Genomic DNA, 20940 nt, shown 5'->3' with positions numbered 1-20940 from the left:
CGAGCCGCAACCAGTAGGCACAAAAAATGTTGGCAATGTACATTTCTGCAAAGTAGAGATATGTTGTTTATGTTCAGGTTTGACACTGTACTGTCTGGTTAGGTTTAGGCACAAAAAACACTTGTCAGGGTTTAGGAGAAGATCATTTCACTTACACCAGGAAACTCAAAACATCCTGGTTCCTCTGTTACTGATGGATGAATTGCCTTAAAGGAGACATGTTATGTTCATTTTCAGGTTCATAATTTTGTTTTGGGTTACTACTAGAATAGGTTTACATGGTTTATTGCTCAAAAAACAACAGAGCAGCTGTGCTAAATCAATTCTTACGTGCCAAACTAGCTGCTAAATGTCAAAAGCGGAGCTACTGACGAGGCTTTTAAGGAGCAGTGTTTTCTGTGGGAGAGAGGAGCTTCTGTTGTTGCGGACTTTGACCTTTTTTTTAACTTTCAAGATCTTTTACATGAGCAAAATCTTTATAGAAAACACTGAAGGAAAGGAAAAAAACAAAAAAAGCATTATCAGTCTCCTTTAACTTCAGTTAACTGTTCAAATACAAATGCAGAGAGTCTGTAGAAACCTCATAACAAATATGCACAACGATACATAAACATGTTGATGAACAAACCTCGCTGACTGCACACAACCGAGAGGGAATGAGACCACTCGAGCCACAAAAATCTTCACAATGGTCCATGTTATATAACTTTAATACTCTTGGAGGAGACTGCCATCGCTAAATGTGTCCGTGAACAACACAGAACTGGAAATGTACTTCCTGTGTATCCCATAATCCCATGATTATATATGTAGGCAAACAACAATTACATGAATAATATTTAAGGCAGTTAAGGACCATGTTTTGCCCTGGTTCTGTCACCGCAAACGCAACTGCAAATTGTCCAAACGCCTCTTCAAAAGTATGCAGTTTTGTTGGCAGTAGCACGGCTGAAAAATGTCCTGACGTCTGGGAAAAAACATCCAGTTGTTTCACGCTTATGAATGTTGACACACCGTCTCAAACGGCGGTGTCTCGACCTGGCAGCCGTATCGCCGAGTTCTCACTGACAAGAAAGTCAGCTTGTATTCATGTAATCTGAACGTGATATGACTCGTATCGTAGAAACGTTGGTACGACGTGTGTGAAATGTACAAAGGTTTTTGCAAAAAAGCAAAGAGCCAACATTTTATTCTGGCAACTGGGCTGTCTCTAGATTAGGGGTAAGATCTTCAACTCTTTTGAGGACGAGAATAATGTTGATTTGCATCTTTAGCAGCGATTATATGTTTGATTGAGTTAAAAGTGCTCAACCTCTGGCTGCCAGGTGAAATATCAGCTTGTCATTAAAACACAACGCCTCCATTTCTTCAGTGGCATTTTAATATAACATGACTTTCTGTAAGTACGAGGCTCGCTCTGAACCAGAGATGCATGTGGATCAGCTGGCGGTAATATCTGTGTGTGTGTGTGTGTGTGTGTGTGCGTGCGTGTGCGTGTGCGTGTGTGTGCGTGAGTGCGTGAGTGGCATCAGGCAGCGCAGCCTACAGACAAACCCGACCTTTTGAAACATTAACCAGAGATGCTCGCTGCGCTGCTGCTGCCTGGAGGTATGGGTTACGAGAAGATGACAGATGATACTGTGGCTGTGTGGAGGAGGGGAGGAGGAGAAGCAGGGAGGCAGGTGAGGAGAGAGAGCTAGAGGGAGAGAGAGAGAGAGGGGGAGGTGATGGAGGGGGAGGAAGAGGAGCTGAAGGAGAGAGATGGTCAGCGGGGAGTGGGCCTGTCAGTGCCTCTGTATCTGCTACAGCCGCTTCCTGTTCTTCAGCATGTCATGTAGGTAGTAAAGCTCTGTGTGTGTGTGTGTGTGTGTGTGTGTGTGTGTGTCTGAACTTCTGCATGACAGTTATTATTTTCAGTTTATGTGTGTGTGTGTGTGTGTGTGTGTGTATTTAAAGGTTGTGGTGTTCATTCCAACAGGTGTGCAGCCGAATTATAGTTTCATATTGAAGGTCTCAGTCACCTTTTTTTTTAATTTTTACCACAGATAATGTAAATCAACTCCCTGTTTTCTGTCCTGTATTGGTACTAAAGTGTTCTACCACAGTAAAAGTACTGTGAGTAATAAGTTACTCTTTTCTTGTTAAAGTAAATGTATAAAAATCAGCTTCACTAACACAAAAAAATGGCCCATTTTAAAGTTATTGAGCTACAAGAGTAAGAAAGAAGAACAATTGCTTCCATTATCTTTCTGGCTGTCTGAGCAGACAGATTTCATACATTAATTTAAATGAATAAAGTGGAAATTAATAATAAAAGGCACTATTTATAGCTTCTCTGATGATTGAGCGTTATCTGTAAGACAATCCACAGTTGTTGAGTGTCTGGTTCGGCAGCAGAGTGATTTCATCTGTAATAAATGACACTATTTGAGTAAAAAATTAAATAAGAGTGAAGTTTCTGACGGGAAAAGAAAAGATTTGAATCATGTCTAAGTAGTGGACCAACACTGCAACATAACGCCAGCAGCAGTAGGACCTGTTTGTATCTTTTGTTGAATCCAGTCAGTCTCGTGTCTGCAGTTGTATTTTATGTGTTTGTCCATTTTAATGTGTCATATTCTGTTATTGGTGTCAGCCAAAGACTTTCACCTCGTAACGACACAACTAACTAATGAATGTCGGGTTTTGAGATGTAAGAAGTAAAGTGACAGAAGACTGTGTTTGATAGCAGACATAACCAATATTTACTGTATTGTAAAAATTATTCTGATGAAAGATTAATCAGTATTTGAATAATCAATGCAGTATTTGCAGAATTATGGTGTTTGAGAGGAACACAGTCGTGATATGTAAATGTGTGTGTGTGTGTGTGTGTGTAGGATGAGGTTTCTGATAATAGTCGTGAGTCAGGTCTTTTGTCGTCGTGTGTTATTTTTAGGTTTCTATTACTTGATCTACGGCGGCCATTACCGCCGTCGGCTGGCCAGAAAGTCACTTCCATTAGAGACGTGAGCGGCGGAGAGTATCGGCGCCGGGTATTGACCCTGAAAAGGGCCCGACTGTGTCGAGCTGTGAAAGTGTTGTGTAAGGGGTTCCTTTCATTAGACGACGGAGGGGACATTGTCTTTGGAAGAGACCCAAACGAAGAACAACAGTGTTTTTTGTTTTGTACACACTGACGACAGCTCTCCGTTAGTGATTAATAGCAGAGGAATCATAAATCAATGAGGTTTATCTTCTGTTCCTGTAACTTCACAGAGACTTCATCCCATTTGCCAAAACACAAAAGTGAGCGTAAATCCTGAACCTCTCCTCTGAAGCTGTCCTCAGGAGGAACAATGAAGGTTAATATTGTCCCAGGAGGAGTTCAGTGATGAGAAAAGGTTTCACTGGAAACTGATGAGTCACACAGATCTGATTGTAATCCCTCAGTTGACGTCCTCTTGCGCTTGTCTTATCGTGTCTCCAATTAATTACACTCCCTATCTGCAGATCTCACTTATGGTGTTAAACGGATTACATCGCAAAGTGCCTCGTAGCTCAAATGGCGTCATGAGCGGGAGGGGTGAGATACAAGAGGGAGTCGCGAAACTTTGATATTGATCCTCCTGTGATTTATTTACATCAATAAACTGACTTCAGATGAGATGATTTTGATGAAACAAGGAGAGATGATCTGTTTCTTCAGCTGCGATTCTTATCTGTGACAGATTCATCCAGAGGAAAGGTGAAAAAAATCGTCCACAGTCTGTAGTCAGGTCTCTCTTGTCTGTGAACTTTGACCTCCAAGAGCAGATGTGTGCAGCTGCCGTGAAGCAGCGTGTTGTTAATAACTCTGCAGGCGCAGACGACAGAATTTCCTCTGTTTTCAATTTTAGGGCCATCTGCTCGGAGAGAGCAGCTCAAACACACTCCAGACCTCCGCTCAACGCTCTGTTTGTACGTTCCATAACACTTAACACGCCAGCAAGTTGGGTGTCATCACAGAAAAATACACATGGATCTCTGGCTGATGCTTGTGTGTGTGGTATCATCATCTCTACCATGTATCCCTAATGGAGCATTATGGGTAACAGGAGCTCCTGTGCGCACCCACACTTATGTTCTGCTGCTTGCCTTCTTCAGCTGAACAAGTGGATAAATCAATTTATGTTAATTCACCTAGAGTGAGGGATTAATATGGTTTTCACTGCACATTACTCATCACAGAAGAAAGAGGACATAATGATCGACTAATTCCCTGTCGTTTGATGGTTAATTGTCTCAACTGGGACTAATTTCAATTAACAGAACACAGCTCATAATGGATTATTAAGCTCAACTTCACTTTTTCTGCCTCTCTCCCTCTCTCTCTCTCTCTCTCTCTCTCTCTCTCTCTCTCTCTCTCTTTCTCTCTCCCTGCTTTTGTTTCTCCTCTTCAGGTCCGGCTGTCCAGCGCCAAGTCCAGAATGGACCAACTTCAGACGAGATAGAAGCTCAGAGAGCGAGGTAAAAATGAAAAAGTCCACGGGAATCTTCGGTACTTGTCTGTAACATTAAGTATCAGTGTGTATTCTACACACTGGTCCTTTAACTGTTTTGTGAACACAACAAGCTGTAAACACAAAGAGGTGATAATTTACACAACTGGCAGATACAGAAGCAACCCTGGTGAATGTAAGTCCAATATTCAGTCTCCTTTTGCTCTCCGTGAACTCCTGAGGGAATTATCTGGCTACGTTCCCCAGCTAGTCTCTGCTGCTTGGTGCTAGGCGGGTCGGGTCAGGTGCACTTCTGAAAATGACACTATACAGTATATGAGAGCGGTAAAAGTAAACCATTATGGGCTCTAAAACCAAAACAATAAGCTGGCAGATGCTAAAATGCTCCGTAAAAGCTGACAGTAAGTGCAGTCGGGTGATAATTCTCTGTTGATATGTAACTACTAGTGGCCCCTCTTAACACACACTAGTCATGTGTTGCCTTGTTAATATAAAAATATGAACTACAGCCCCTTTAAATATGAATATAAAGTGAGATTTGAATGCTTAAAAACTGTGGACTAGGTTGAAAGCAGCCTGGCAACATAAGCAAACAGCCCCACAGCTGTCATCAGATTCTGATTTTAGGCATCACATTTTTTTTTTCCAATAAAGCCAGAACATTGTGTTTTCATGAAGGATCCCGTCGCTCATAACAAAACGCTTTTTCAGACTCACAGCGATACTCCAAAGGATGAGATAAAAGATTGCGAGCTACGTTTAGATCGTCCCCGCAGTGATGTGACATTTACCGCCTTGCCTCTAAGATGTTTACCTGTGAGACCTCTTGTACTGTAGGAAGGCTCGTTCGGGAAAATTTAACGAAATCATCCTCAGGCCTGGTGGGCGAACTTTAAGCGAACTCGGTCCAAAACGAGTTTAGAGGTTAGGATTATGGTAGCGAGTGCGGTCGCATGTGTCTGACAACCTGTCACACACACAGAATATGAACTGAGATAAGCGGACAGACTGGCCTTAGTGACTTTTTATTCCTATTCTCTTTCATCCCTCTACTGCCCTTAATACCCTCTGCCGCCCCTCATGGGACTGAAACTCCAGTGGTTAACAGTGGGATAAAGACTGTGAGCTTTAGGAAGAGGGCTAAAACACATTCCTTCTTCTGAATCTACTATTTGAAACGATGCTTGAGGCAATGATCCGTCGCTTTACCAAACGGCCTGCGTTTCTCCCCACTGTGGCTGCTCTTCCTCAGAGACACAACTAGGTCTTTGTTGCTGTTTTTAAACCTATTTTCAGGCCAGCCTATTGGTTCATCCAAATGCCAAATGCCAGGGCTTAAGAGAACAAATATGATGGGAGTTACGGCTCTCTCTGATCCCGTGTCTGCTAAACTGTACCTCTGGCACAAAGGATTAGGTCGCTGATTGTGTGGGGAGATTGTGTGCTTATATGCGCGTGGATTTCGGGATTGTGTGTGCATGTGTTTGTGTGTGTGTGTTTGTGTGTCAGCGGATGCAAATTAATTCAACTCTCTCCGGCGGTCGCAGGACAGTGTTGCTCAGCAGCTCTGCTCCTGCTGCGCGCACTGCTGTCACATCGGGGAGGTTTGCTAACTCAGCACTTCTGCTCTCCAACACACAGCTGGAAAATTCCACTTCCTGTCCACGAGCTGTCTCCTTTCTCTCGCCCTCTCCTGAGTCGTGACATACATATGCTTCTCACATCAAAGACGGGAGATGTGAGGGGAGATGAGGGAGGTGGAGAGCAGGAGATGGACGGAGATGAAGGAGAGAGCGATATGGGTTTGGACAGTAGAGGAGATAGACGTTTGCTTCGTGCTGTAAAGGTGCAAAGGGAAAGTGTCGAGAAATGCCAAAAAAGTTGTTATATAGATGTCAGAGAGGTGACTTCGTGTCAGGTAAAGTCTTCAAGCTGCACAAATCAAAGCTGCCTTCAGCGCGATGACAGCAACAGAGGAAATCAGCCCATCTGCCACAGTTTAGATGCAGTTTTTCAGAAAATAATCAAGTCATTGGAAGTAAACTCTTAAACAGCAGCAAGCTACGAAGAAAGACATATTTTTCATTACATTCAACTTTGTTGTTCAGCTGGAGAGAAAAGGGCATTGTGTTTTTGCTGACGAGGCCTTCATCAGCATCATTAATCTTTGTTTTCCTCTACCAGTTCTGGGCAATAGCTTACAACTGACGCTCAAACGCTGGGATAATGTTATGCTGCTACGTGTAAACATAGGGAATCTGGGGGAAAAGGTGCACTGTGTAGTTTAGGGAAAGAAAAGAAAGATGCACTGATTGATTTTCACGACTGAATTAGCTGAATAAACAAACTGTCTAGATATTTATGTAAATGTTCTGAGTTTGAATTTCTTTTCTGAAACTACGTAGTGCACCTTTAAGATGTTAAAGCTGCGAAATAACACAAAGTAATGACTTTATTTTAATTACGGCACTCCTGTCCGTCACTGTTCATTTTTTAAATGACAAATTACTTGTATTTTAATTAGATACATTTTCTCATAGCAGTATTTTGTGTTTTATTTGGATATATTTGAAAAGAAAGTATCTGTAATCTGTTATTGTAAAATATTGTTTTATGGTATTTGTGCCTGCCTCTGATTAATCGATGAATCATTAATCATTAACATCCCTTGTAAACTACCTGAGAGCACAAAACAACAGGCGAACAAAGTTAGCGACCTGCTGTTGAACATAACTGAGCATTTAGTCTGAGAGGAGGAGCTGAAAGGAGAGTGAATATTGGTCGTAAATAAATCATTCATGCTCCATACTTGAAACTTCATGAAGGGGAAATGTGTTTAACTTCTTCTGTTCTGTGTGCTGTGTGTTTGGTCACCACTTGTTGCCCAGGGGATCCTGCTGTTATTACCGTGTCTGGAGCTTTATTAGATTACTTGCCACTTTTACTATTTTCAGCAGGGGGACTTTTCTCCTTGGCTGCACTGCTCCTGGAGCATAATGAAGTGGCAGAATCACAGAAAAGGCGTGACATTCGTGATATTAAGTGTTTCCGTCATGTCCCTTTAGGCAGATGATGGAGCAGCAGCAGCAGATGCAGGCGCACATGGAGCGGGAGCGACGGTCGTCCAACTCAGGTACTCACATAAAAGAGCACATGTCAGCTGGAGTTTATACAGTAAGATAGGTTTTCATCATCAAAGTGCTTTTCACAGTTATGAGTGCAGATACATAGAGACAGATTGAGACTTCACGTGTCAAACTTCCCCTCCAGGTTCTCCTTTCCAGGGCCACCCTGCTGTGCTCTCCGTGGCCCCCCCAGTGATGCCTCCACCAATGATGGGTGGTCCTCCTCCTCCTCCACCGCCGCCGGGACCTCCGCCACCTTCAGCCATGGCGCCCCAGCCTCCTCTGCCACCTCCGCTTCCCATGGGCGGAGGGATTCACGGGGACGAGCCCCCGGCCCAGACGGGTCTTGCCGCTATGATCGCCGGAGCCAAACTGCGCCGCGTTCAAAGAGTGAGGCAACAATTTATCACTGCCGCTTTGATGTTTTGATGAAGTCAGGCAGGAAATAATTGGATTATCTTCACCAGACCTGACTGACATAATTGAAAAGTTTAATATTTGTACATATCATAGAATAACAAGTACATTTGAACTCCTCTCCTCTCCTCTCCTCTCCTCAGCCTGAGGACAGCAGCTCTCAAAGCGCCAAAAACGAAGCCAACCGAACGAGTGGAGGAAGCGGAGGAGGGCTGATGGAGGAGATGAACGCTCTGTTGGCGCGAAGGTCAGAGCACTGAGTTGAGAAAACCACAAAGCATTTTGCATTGATATCCTGCGGCCACAGTTAGACATAATTGATAATTAAAGCCTTTAATCGATGTGCGGTTCAGGATTCATTAGGCGTTATTATTACTATTATTACGACACTTGTTTAAATGATTGATCTTCATGGGTTTGGATGAGATGCCCTGATCTTACTTGAGGCTTCTTCTTTCTCCCCAGAAGGAAAGCAGCTTCAGAGAAGCCCGAGGACAGCCAAAATGTGAGTGGATGGAAAACAGCGGTGGTTATTGATTCATTAGGCTGGTGTCGGTAGGGATCATGATAATGTTGTGGTAATAAGACGAGCATAATAATGAACATTGCAGTCAGATAAAGGAAACAGGTGGGATTGCTGAAGGCGATGATGATTGTGATGCTTATTAATCCTTGCGTCTGCCTTTAGGATGACCCAAATTGTCCGTCACCCAGCACCCGGAGTGGACAGAACGCCACAGGTGGGGAAAACTGAGCAGTCAGCTACATCACAACGTCACAAAATGCATCTGTGTTTTTTGTTATCTGACGAAAAACCTCCTCCTGCTTCTTTTTAACTGGTGAAGCAAAACACTTGAAAGGAGACCGATGATGATGATGGTGGTGATTATGATGACTGAGCAGAGAGTATCGGTCTATCTGTCTGTTATGTTGACATATCAGTGAATCCCTGCTGGTTGTTCTGTCGTCTAGATGGTGCAAAGAAGCCGTGGGACCGGGCTAACTCCGCAGACAGGTCGATGGTTTCAAGGTGAGCACAGCCCATCGGATACGTGTCTGTGAAGCAGAACAGTGACAGTGAATCTAACGGAGAATGATTTCTGTATCGTGCAGGGTACGGCCCGGGGGAGGTGGCAGTGACACAGACTCGTTAGACCTTGACAGAATGAAACAGGTAAAGAAAATACACAGAACTCCAACCACGAGACAAAGTTTGAAAGAGCGATGTGTGTTTTTTAATCTCCCTTATGTTTTGGCCTGTCACAACAAAAATAATCTGTCTGTCAGAAGTGGTTTGCGAGTTCAAGTGAATAAAGAAATATGTGATGTATTATGAACACTGATGTATCTGTATCTATTTGTTTTATCCGCCATCAGGAAATCTTGGAAGAGGTGTTTCGTGAATTGCACAAAGTGAAGGATGAAATCATTGATGGTATGTTTAATTTGCTCTTGAAAAACGCTCACGAGGGATAATCAGTCATCATTTAGGAACACTGTCTCGCTGCTAATTTATGCTAATGATTATTTAATTGGAAAATCCAACCGGTGGGATGATGGGGAGTCGGGTCGTTATGTAGGGCTGTGGCCACTAGGTCGCACTAGAGTCACAGAAACCTGAACATGGAAACTGGATCCATCAACAGCTCACTTATAAGAATCATTATCAGAGCCCTGACAGTCATTTGTGTGTCATTGTGAATAAATGAATGGATAATGCAGCTACACTGATTGTGTAACTATAATAAAATGACATCTGAATTAGCTAAATATAGTGTGTTCGAATGTATTCATGTAGAATTAAAACCTCCTGAATAATATCCTCTGCAGACCTGACATTTGTATTAACTCACGAATATAACATTATAGAGACACATATAGTAACACATTTATTAGACATATATTATACAATATATAATAATAATACATTACCAAAGGATAAATATTACTGTACATTATAGAATCAAGTGTTTATTATGACAAGTGATTGCAATACAAAAAATCCTGATACATATATTTTTACCATATTGTAATTAAAATTAGAGTTTATTACAAAATAATCTTGATAATCGACTAAATGTTGTGTTATATTGACTGCAGCACATTTATCAGACATATAATTATATCACACAGTAGAATAACAGTATAGAATAATAACTTTACAGACTAATCCTTAATAAACTGCAACTGACAATTCATTCGATTAAGTACCAAGGTACCATGTTTTGAAAGACGATGTAATGATAATGTTGACTCATAATGTGATGACTCATCAAGGACAAATATGAATACTGTGGGTGATCACGTTGTCAGTCAATGGTTTAAAATAGGCACACACAGAGAAAATGCAGGAATAAACAACCTGTAGCACAGAGATGTTTATGACATTGTCAGTCTGTATCACTGACAGGGTCATTTGCAGTCAATTTGTGGTTTATACACTGTCTTTACTCTTTCACTCAGGGGACAGATCTTTAAGGTGCCATATATGAGATTTTGAACATTAATATAGCAGCAAGCAACTATTTGCTAAGTAAAGATGTAGCGGAGTAATTAACACAGTCCGAGGTCACACTCCCTTTGTGTAAGCGATTCTGGTAAAAGGTTAATTACTGAGTCCAACTCTTAGGTCAATAAATACCAACACATCTCGTTCCTACATCATCAAATACCACAATTTTGACAACCTCAACAATCAACTATCTTTCTCCAGAATCGCTCACTGCCTCTTTAAACTGAACGCCCACAATTGAAGCAGCAGAAGCCCAGATTATCCCAACTTTTAGTCTGTTTTGTAGATCAAGCTTCAGAAACACTGGATCCTACATTTTCCATAACACTCCCTACAGAGCTGGTGTCACAGGATATGTAGGTTTACTCCAGCTTGTCATGACTAAACTGTCACCTCATGTCCCCACTGACAACAATGTAAACTGGGTGTTATGTACTGAGCATTTTTATTAATCTGTGCTGCATTATCAAACCTAACTTTGTCCCTGTTTTCTCTCCTCTGTCTGCAGCCATTAGACATGAACTCAGTCGAATTAGCACGACATAATCTCTCAGAGACACTCCCCGACATGAACCACCTTTTCGAAAACATTGCCCCTGCAGTAGCTGCTGTGGCCCTGAGGAGGAAGAGGAGGAGGAGGAGGAAGAGAAGTCGGGAACGGAGGCCCAAACTGTGACATCTGCTCATCCTGTTTCAGCTGTGGTGTTGAAGCAACGCAGCAACGTTGCTGTAACACCTCAGACATGTCTGTGTTAACGTTAGGTTTGTTTGTTGGGAGAGATGGACGTGAACGGGGCACACTCTCGCACTGATTACTCTGATTTCTTAACATTTTCTGTCTGTTCGTTCGCCCAGCTCGCCCTCTGTCCTCGGCCCAAAGGAAAATGGATAAAACTTATTTTATTGGTTTTGTTTTTTCACGACTTTTTTTATTATTATTACTATCATTTTCATTATCATCACTATCATTTTTATGATTGTCAATGTACTGTTAATATGAGTAGTAGTAGTGTAGTGAGTGCAATGGTAACAATGAGGAAGTGATAATGAGAATATGATAGTAATGATAATGTCGATCTTTGTTATTGCACATCATTTTATGTCAGCCTTTTGTATTTTATATTGGTTGTTTTCATTTGTTTTTTTGTTTTAGATACAGTTGCAAGCACATCCAAAAAGTGTTTTTTCTCATCATCTATAACCTGAAATGTTTTTTTTAAAAAGGTTTTTTATCCTTTTTCGCCAACACAGATATGTGTGGAACCACGGCAGAAAAAAACAGGCTCTGACCTGAAAAACCGAGGGTGGAATAAACTTCTTTGGATATTGCAATCTTATAAACGAAAAAAAAAAAAAATTAAATAATACACTAGAGTATTTGTGATCATGTTGTTAATAAAATGTTTATTGGCTGCAAGGATATGGTGAAGTATTGTTCATTTTATTCTCTCCTTTTATGACAAAGTGCTTCCTGGTTTGACAACAACGACAAAAAAAAAAAAAAAAGAAACGCACCAAGTTTAAAATGAATTCAAATAAAACTGTGAACAATGTCTTGGATAAACGAGGCCGTCTCTTTTCCTTTTGTGCTTGTTTGGCTGTCTGGTGCTTTTTTGTTGTCCGACTGTAATTTTTCTTTTCCAGCACAGAAACACGGGCTCTTTGAATAGGTGCCATAAATGTCAGCTGGTGCAGCGCCGAGAAGTGTGAAACATCTGAGCCGCTTCTGTGCAACCTTATTGTGTTATTCGAGTGTTGCACACAATGTAGGATCCTGCAAAAATATCTGTTAAGCAGATTCAAAAGATGAACCCAAATTATTTAATGTCGTACATTCTGTATGAATTAGTTTATTTATCTACTGGGTGTTTATGAAAGCATTGTTGTAATTTTCTGCATATGTAAAATTCACTATAACACCACTTCACAGATTCAACCACAGGCTTCTGCTGTGTTCCCTATTTGCTGCAGCCTCTTAACACTAACATACTTTATCAGCTCTAGCATATACCTACATTGTTGAAACGTATTCTTAAAGGTGCATTATGTAGTTTTGGGGAAGACATTTTAATCAGAAGAGAAAGATCTTCATTGACTGTTTTTTTTAATGCCTAAACAAACTAATAAACTATTTTTGTTTTCATGGCTAATAAACAAAATGACTTTAAAAGACAACACGGTCTGTGGTGTTTAACTTTGTTTATATGTGGCGGACCCTGCCACCTTTCTAGCTTAAAACAGTGTTCTCGGGTTTGTTTATCAGGTTATGGAAAAGATAGATATTTCTAATTTGCATTATAACCTCATAAATATCGTAAATATTAGAATTCAGAGTATGAATTTCTTCTCCGAAACTAAACAGTGCACCTTTAAAATCGCTACATAATAGCCACAGCTTTGTCGTGTACACACAATATTTGGGCGGGTTGATCAGAACACTGCAGACTACAATGTCAATAAAGTGTGCAAACTCTTGAGAAAGTGCAGTGTGATTCACAGGGTTGCAAAATCTGCTGAAGCATCATCACTGACTGAGGTGTGGACACGGATGCATCATGCTGGGAGGACTGAGCCCATAGTGAGCAGTGCAGCAGCAGTGTTTGTCCTTTAATTGGCCACCCATATATGTCCACAGTCAGTGTCACTATATTTAGATTATCATTCTATTGATCTAATCATAGACGAAAGTGCTGCAGCGAGCGCAGAGTTGATTTATCGCCATACTGTATACTTGAGGTAACAGAACTGATAATTAAAGCTTGACTCCTAATAAACTCTTTTATTTGATGAGGGGGAAAATGCAAGTTTCTGTTAAAAAAAAAGGTAAAGTAAAACCAGTTAAATGATCAATCAATCAGGTCTATTAACATTTTCTTTTGAAAGAAAACAAAAAGTTTGCTGGATTTGCAAAGCTTGCTTTTCCATTTCATCCCATTCAACATGAATACTTGGGTTTTCCAGCTTAAAAAGCTACTTTTATTATATAATACTGGGATCTAATCATGTGTGGTGGAAAACTGCTATTTATATTGCTACATTTCACTGTCAAAATCCTCATTTGACTGAGTCTGAAGTTCAATAATGGCCTAATTACATCCCTTATTCCTAGAACACTTTGATCAGTCGTTATGTAATTTACCCGTTAAATCAATTATAAAAGAAAAATCTTCTTTTTTAAAAAAGAAACCTGGTTTAGATAACAGTTTTTTTTGTGATAAATATAACTAAACCTCGTGTCAACACAGTTTGGGAACCCCCTGGCACCACCACCACCACCACCACCTCGACCAGCAGCACTGTGGGTTTCACCCCAAGTCTCGCGATGTTTCGGGGGCTGGAGAGCATAGTGGCGACGAGAAGTGGCGTGGGACGGAGTGAAGAGAGTTGTTATCGAAGAAGAGGGAGCAGAGACGGAGGCAGGAGCAGCGCCGGGGGTGTGTGTGAGTGTGTTTGTGAGGTCCCAAAAAAAGGAGCACAACACGGCGTGAATGAGAGAGGCAAGCTGGCGGAATTCAACATGGCATCAGGAGATACTCTGTACATTGAGACAGACGGCTCGGAGATGCCGGCCGAGATCGTGGAGCTCCACGAGATAGAGGTGGAAACGATACCGGTGGAGACTATCGAGACCACGGTGGTCGGCGGGGATGACGACGACGACGACGACGACGACGGGCAGCCCATGATCGCGCTCCAGCCGCTGGTCACGGACGACCCCAACTCGATCCACCACCACCACCACCATCAGGAGGTGATCCTGGTCCAGACCCGGGAGGAGGTGGTCGGCGGGGACGACTCGGACCTACACACGGACGGCGGCAGCGGGTTCGAGGACCAGATCCTCATCCCGGTGCCGGCTCCGGGGGTGGAGGACGAGTACATCGAGCAGACTTTGGTGACCGTGGCCGGGAAGAGCTCGGTGGGTCGGGTGAAACGGGGAGGCGGCGGCGCCGGTGGCAAGAAAGCGGGCAAAAAGAGCTATTTAAGCGGAGCGGAGGCCGGCGGGAGAAAATGGGAACAGAAGCAGGTGCAAATAAAGACACTGGAGGGGGAGTTTTCCGTCACGATGTGGGCTTCGGGTAAGTACCGCCGGGCTCGGTTGTTGTTCTGTCAGAACCGCTGTTAGCCGTTGCATGAGGCCTCGTCGCCTGGGCGTTGTCCTGCTGCACCAGACTAGTTCCTGGAGCTGCTCCCGTCGCACCGCTGCGAAAAGCGACGAATAACGCGCGTTTTCGATGCGAAACCCCGATCGCACCGCGGCGAAATGTTTTTGTTTTGAAGGGAGGCCATGTTTTAGGTGTTGCTGGGCGCCGCCATATTCCCCGAGACGAGTAAGTATGGCGGCGGCCCCGAAAAAATGGCGATAGTCGCGGTCAGGCAGAGATGGCGGCGGTGCTTGAGGGGGGTTTGGAGGTGGGGGTGTGGGGGTAGCACGGTCTGAGAGGTGTGCAGGCCGCAAAAACTGAGGAGAAAATGGGGCTTAGCTTTATCTAAAGTACCGCCGGAGGGTCAGAGGAAGCGTGTGGACGTTTAATGTGCGTGAAATGGTGAGTCAGGGTCCGCTCGGGTTAGCAGTTAGCTCTGGTAGCTGTCGGTGGTAGCTCAGCTTTGCGTCTGCGTCAGGCTAGCTGCTGCTGCGAGCAGAGTAATATCGATCTGTGGGTGATCAATCAGTCCCTGGGGGGGGGGGGGGGGGGGGGGGGAGAGATTTATCTGAGGGTGCTCGTGATATTGCACAGGTCAGGTGAAGACACAATCTGGTCAGGATGCGTGTTACTGACAGTTTACCTGTTCGTGTTGTTATTGAGGACACAAGCTATTTTTAGTGCACTCTGCTGGCTGGTTTAAAGTACTTGTACTTTGAATGTTTTGCTTATTTTACTCTAAAGTGAAGGAGTCCATGCATTATTTTGCCGATGCATTATATATTTTTTTTATGTAAATTACAAGTGCATGTCTCTCAGCCAGGGTTTAGATATGTTTCCTTCAGCTTTTATTTCCTGTACTTGCAAAAATCTCACCTTTTAGTAAAATTATAGTCGAAATGAACATAAATTTTAATATTTTTCCTTTCTGTTGGTTGTAGCTCTGCTTAACTTAACTTGTCTTTATGTCATCCTCTGTTGTTTTGCATGTTCAGCTTCAGGTACTATTAGCTTTTGTTGATACTTTACAATGTAGAAACCTGCAAAACACAATGTGCAAAATGGATAATGTGCAGAATATTACAGTACAGTGAATTATGCAACACTAATGTGGCTTTTAGTACATCCTGATGGCCGAGGCAGCTGCAGGTTGTTTTGCCCTCCCTCAGACTTGTAGCTAAGGAAAAACCACTATGTTATCGGTTCAGTCTCTGTAATGTATTTCTAGATGATAATAAAGACATTGACCATGAGTCAGTGGTGGAGGAGCAGATCGTGGGGGAGAACTCCCCTCCGGATTACTCCGAGTACATGACAGGGAAGAAGCTTCCCCCTGGTGGCATCCCAGGGATCGACCTCTCAGACCCAAAACAGCTGGCTGAGTTTGCCAGGTGAGTGTGTGTCCGGGTCTCTGGTGCAGAACTGGTTCCCGAATGCAAACACATGTTTCCTGAGGAGACAGTCATTGTGAAGCCCCATTAAATCACAAAGGTGAAATATAGTGAAACAGATTTTTTTTTTAATGTACTCCCAAGATTTAAAGGTACACTATGTCGTTTTGGGGAAGAAATTTTAATCAGGAGAGAAAGATCTTCATTGATTTCATACTGTTTTATTTTGTTCATATGTGGCGGACCCTGCCACCTTTCTAGCTTCAAACAGTGTTCTGGGACCTTATTTTCCTCTGAGAACAGCTTGTTCATTCAGTTATGGGAAAAATAGATATTCCTGACTTTGCATTATTAGCTAATTTATATTGTAAATATTAAAATTCTGAGTTTGAATTTCTTCTCTAAAACTACATGATGCCCCTTTTTAAGATTCAGTCATTTATTTGTTACACACTCAAACAATGTGTGTGAAAAGTGGGATACTCTGTGCTAAAAGACCAGCGTGCAATAAATAATGATAGATATAGAAGAAGAAAGGCTGCAGTTATTATTTTTTCTGCTGATTATTCACCCAGTCTTTTTGTTTGAATTGTATAGTCTGTACAATGTCAGGAAATAATTTAAAAAATGACAATTAAATGGCTTGTTTGTTCAACCAGAAGCTTAAAACCAAAGATTAAAAAAAGCTAATATGAACAGTTGAGGAGCTGTAACAAAAAGTAATTATTATAATTGTTGCAGATTAATCAACTAACCACTTCAGCTTTTTAGCTTTTTTAAGTGCAGGTCATCCAAATGGAAAGCAGCGTCATTATGTAACTGTTTACCATAATAACTTCACTTTCCTGTTAACATGTTTCATCACAGGGTGAAATGTCAAGTGGGGATACATCTGCTCAAACAGACTCGCTCTTACTGATACTGGTTATTGATTAACTGAAAAAATCAACATTAAAAACAGGACTACCAGATGACATGAGTGTTTGTGTTACAGGGATGTTGTGTTCCTTTTTGTTTGTTTAAAAGCTTCAAAATGTGCCCTTTTGTTTTTTTTTTCTAAACAGGATGAAGCCCAGGAAAGTCAAAGAGGACGATGCTCCCCGGACGATAGCTTGCCCTCATAAAGTGAGTTTAACGATTTTGTCCCCAAAGGAGCTTTGTCACCACTTTGCTGAAATAAGAGTAAATAGCTTGATAGTCTTGCTTTCTGTGTAATTGAACATTTATTTGAAAGTGAAAAAAGCACTTGAGTGAATTGATTTTCATGTACTTACAAGAACAATCAAACCTCATCTGAACTCGACGTGTTTAGCTAATGTAAAGGAGGTTGAAGCTGTTAAAGGTACATTAGCACTTCAAGGGAATAAAAGAGGCAGCGCCACATCTTTTCAGGATTTAAACCTGATTAACAGAAACAACAGAGAATGCCAAGGACACTTGACATTTATATTTGTGTACAAGGAAACAAAACCCCTTTTGGTGCAGCACTTCACAGTTTACAAGCCTGCTACAAAGAACCTCACATTATTTGCCCGTCTGCGCTGTTTGTCAACTCTGTTCTGCACTTTCTCTGATCCCCAGGGCTGCACAAAGATGTTCAGGGATAACTCAGCCATGAGGAAGCATCTCCACACCCACGGCCCGCGCGTGCACGTCTGCGCCGAGTGCGGCAAGGCGTTCGTCGAGAGCTCCAAACTCAAACGTCACCAACTTGTTCACACGGGGGAGAAACCCTTCCAGGTTGGCATCTGGACGAACTTCACACTCCTCCGCATACTGATACACTCACTATATTTGTACATTTTAAGCACATAAGCCCATCACAGTTTGAAGCCAAAATCAAGCTACGGAGAATGGGATGATATGTAAATGTTGGCTCATGGGGTTCTGAATATATCACCATCAGTAATGAATGCAAGCAGAACTTTGCCTGATCTTAAAACCTGCTCCACAATTCTGTCATGAACTGTACACTTTATAAACACTAACGTATCTCAATCAAAATAATGTAAATTGGCTGGTATTTTGGCATTTAAATTTGTTCGTTTTGATTGGCTGCTGTTCAATCCCAAAGCCCGTCTCTTCTTGCACATACGTGGCTTTCAATGATAACGATGCAGATTAACCACCAGTTCTCAAAAGTGTTTTGAAACAGTGGGTCTTTGTTTTCAAAAAGATGCAGACAAAAGCAGGCTTCTCATTGCTGCTCCACAGCTGTCGATTTTGCGGGCTGAAATGACAGCTGCTGACGCTAACAGCTGTAGCTAAGTAGCTCTCTAATTGAGCTAACATTAGCTCCATAAGTTGGTGGAAAACAACTTTTCCATCTGGCTCGCATCTTAAAACCAGAATCCTGTAAATGAAGGTCGATGTATCATGTTACAAACACAGTATTGTGCTAAAACACAGACTGAAGCTGGTTGCTACAGGTGAAAAGTCAGCACACTCACCAACTGATTGAGAAGAGATTCAGGATTGTTTCTGTATTGCAGTGTCGTAGCAGTTTGGTAGGGAAAATGTGAGCTCAGACTGTAAATTTGTTCTTACGTCACCCTGTGTGGCTGCTCAGGAAGTGCCATCACACAGCATTTATCTTTTTTATCAGTTTATTCGACAGGGTCAATACATGTAGGCATTGTCACATCTGATTAACATGCAACTGATGCAACGTGGATCAGTCTTCTAGCTGTGGCTAGTTTGACTTCCCTGTCCCTGGGGAGGCTTTTTGAGGAATAATACACATGATACAAAATAAAACTAACATTAAGACAGACGTCAACAAGCAGCCACATCAGACAGTGACTATAATGATGACTAAGACCAATAATCAAGAATAATGACTGAAAGTAACGAGTAAAAACAAACAAAAAGAAAAGAGAACATAAAAACATGTATTTTTTACTTTAACATGATGAGAGAACAGACTTAAAGGATGAACACCGATGTATTTTGGGTGAGTTGGCTGGAGTTTTTTGTTATTTATTTATTTATTTTTTTAGACTTTGTCTATGTAGAATGAACAGACATGCAAAAGAGTCATAAAACATTTGAACGGAGACAATATAATATGTGACATAAAATACATCAACATAGATTAAGCCGAGTAAAACATAAAATTAACATTAAGACAAAAACAATAGTGTGCTACTCAGGCTGAGTCCAACCAAGAGCCCTTTGCTGAATGTCAGCCCTCTCTTCCCTTTCCTGCCTCTCTTCAGCTGCACTATCCAATAAAAGGCTAAAAGGCCAACAACTAAAATGAAATAACATTTTTTAAACACCCAGATTGACCAAGGAATCCTGTTAGTTTTTTAATCCTCTTAGCGAGATCGTAAACATAAATGTTGGCTGCAGTGTTAAACTTCTTAAAATTCAAGGGGCAAGAGTTCAAGAGTGATTGGACAGTCGGTGTTTGAGGGAGACGTTTAACAAATTGTCAGTTAAGCCCAGGAGGCACACTGCTGCATGATCAATGTGAAGACTGACTCCTCCGATCTCCTCGTCTTCTTTCAGTGTACCTTTGAAGGCTGCGGGAAACGGTTTTCTCTGGACTTCAACCTGCGCACACACGTGCGGATCCACACTGGAGACCGGCCCTACGTCTGCCCCTTCGACGGCTGCAATAAGAAGTTCGCGCAGTCGACCAACCTAAAGTCCCACATCCTCACACACGCCAAAGCCAAAAATAACCAATGAGAGCCCATCCACCAGCGTCAGGCCACGCCGATTGGAGGAAAGAAGAGAGCAGCATCCTGGCGGCACACGTGAAACCTCTTTCAAAGATGGAATGAAAAGCTTGAGACTTACTGATTTATATGAAAAAATCTGATGGATTAAAAAAAACAAACTCAAAAACACTGAAATTCAGCTAGTCGTCCTGCGTCCCCCTCTCTTCTGCTGTCATATTGGATGAGGAACACACTGATTACTCCCCGAAGCCCCAGCCAACACAGTCCCTTTGTTTCTCCAGTGGCAGTCGGCTGCCAGAAGATGGAACTCATGGACAAACATCAGAGACTTATTTTTACCAGAGTGAGGAGAGAAGCAGCAATCTATTAGTATTTTTATTTTCTCACATAGCTTTTATTTTCCTCAAGTGTGCATATTGTACACTTGACTCAGGCTATGTTTAGTACAATGGTGATTTTTTTTTTTTTTTTTTTTTCCCTCCTGCATTACGAGATCGTACCTATGATACAAAAGGCCTCCTGGCCTTGTGTGACCTGTTTCACATGTATGAGAAGTTTAAAAAAACAGCTGTATGTTTGCATTTCCATACCTTTGGTTGTATTTTTCTCTAACCACAAAATAACCTTGTATACTTGTATTGTATGGCTGTATTGAAATTATGTAGACATAGATAGAGGTGTGATTTAAAGTGTTAACCAATTAAACTTTTAGTCATGAGTTGCTTTATATTTTCTATGAACTGTCTTTACACAGATGAATGAGTAATATAAACTTATTCGGAGCGTGACTCAGTTGAAGTATCTGGAGAGCACATTGAATTTGACTGCGAGACCATCACTTTCTTTGTTAGAATGTAATGTACAGACGTCAACCATTAACTTCCTTTGTTGATATTTACACACATGTATCTCAACTGCCCACAATAAACTGGGTCATTCCAACCCTGTGGAAATATACACAAGCTTTTAACAAGTGTATCCTTTTGTTGTTCGTTTGAGACGACTTCCTTCTGACACACAGAGTCTGTGCTGCATGTTTTGGCATATTTTACCCCTTTGAATACAACTGAAGGTATATTTAAAAAGCTAATTGGGAAATCTTTTGATATTAAATCACGAAATTCAGTTATCAAGTAAAAAATGTTTAACATTGTGTAATCGCAGCGTCACAAATGTGAGC

At 41.8% G+C, this 20940-nt stretch overlaps 2 protein-coding genes across 4 annotated transcripts in view; both read left to right on the top strand.

The window, feature by feature from the left end:
* The window catches only part of evlb (Enah/Vasp-like b), a 47163-nt gene extending 35985 nt beyond the window's left edge, over positions 1-11178 (top strand). Inside the window, exons 4-13 of one of the 2 annotated variants that reach the window (XM_073493139.1) lie at positions 4422-4488; positions 7547-7614; positions 7752-7996; positions 8167-8270; positions 8492-8528; positions 8712-8763; positions 8996-9053; positions 9137-9197; positions 9401-9458; positions 11044-11178. In XM_073493139.1, coding sequence (XP_073349240.1) covers positions 4422-4488; positions 7547-7614; positions 7752-7996; positions 8167-8270; positions 8492-8528; positions 8712-8763; positions 8996-9053; positions 9137-9197; positions 9401-9458; positions 11044-11081 — 788 coding nt within the window. In that variant the 3' untranslated portion in view covers positions 11082-11178. Of the gene's footprint in view, positions 1-4421; positions 4489-7546; positions 7615-7751; positions 7997-8166; positions 8271-8488; positions 8529-8711; positions 8764-8995; positions 9054-9136; positions 9198-9400; positions 9459-11043 lie in introns of both variants that reach the window. The other variant, XM_073493138.1, reaches the window with a different exon arrangement.
* A 2735-nt stretch (positions 11179-13913) lies between these two features.
* Positions 13914-20722, top strand: yy1b (YY1 transcription factor b). 2 transcript variants are annotated; one of them, XM_073492270.1, is made up of 5 exons: positions 13914-14614; positions 15921-16071; positions 17136-17196; positions 17653-17811; positions 19585-20722. In XM_073492270.1, the coding sequence occupies exons 1-5, from the start codon at positions 14053-14055 to the stop codon at positions 19765-19767; spliced, it is 1116 nt and encodes a 371-aa protein (XP_073348371.1). In that variant the 5' UTR covers positions 13914-14052; the 3' UTR covers positions 19768-20722. The 2 variants fall into 2 exon arrangements, with proteins under 2 accessions (XP_073348371.1, XP_073348370.1); XM_073492269.1 differs by having other exon boundaries at positions 13928-14614; positions 15909-16071.
* The last annotated feature ends 218 nt before the right edge of the window (positions 20723-20940 follow it).

Source organism: Pagrus major, chromosome 22 (genome assembly GCF_040436345.1).
Source record: "Pagrus major chromosome 22, Pma_NU_1.0".
NCBI lineage: Eukaryota > Metazoa > Chordata > Actinopteri > Spariformes > Sparidae > Pagrus > Pagrus major.
Note: the sequence above shows the minus strand (reverse complement) of the source record. Positions and strands in the feature narration are given on the sequence as shown.

Bases quoted from the DNA above. Each gene is read 5' to 3' on its own strand.
- yy1b (XM_073492269.1), top strand. From the start codon at position 14,053: ATGGCATCAGGAGATACTCTGTACATTGAGACAGACGGCTCGGAGATG. The intron at 17,197-17,652 runs GTGAGTTTAACG...TCTGATCCCCAG, and splicing joins CGATAGCTTGCCCTCATAAA to GGCTGCACAAAGATGTTCAG. The intron at 17,812-19,584 runs GTTGGCATCTGG...GTCTTCTTTCAG, and splicing joins CGGGGGAGAAACCCTTCCAG to TGTACCTTTGAAGGCTGCGG.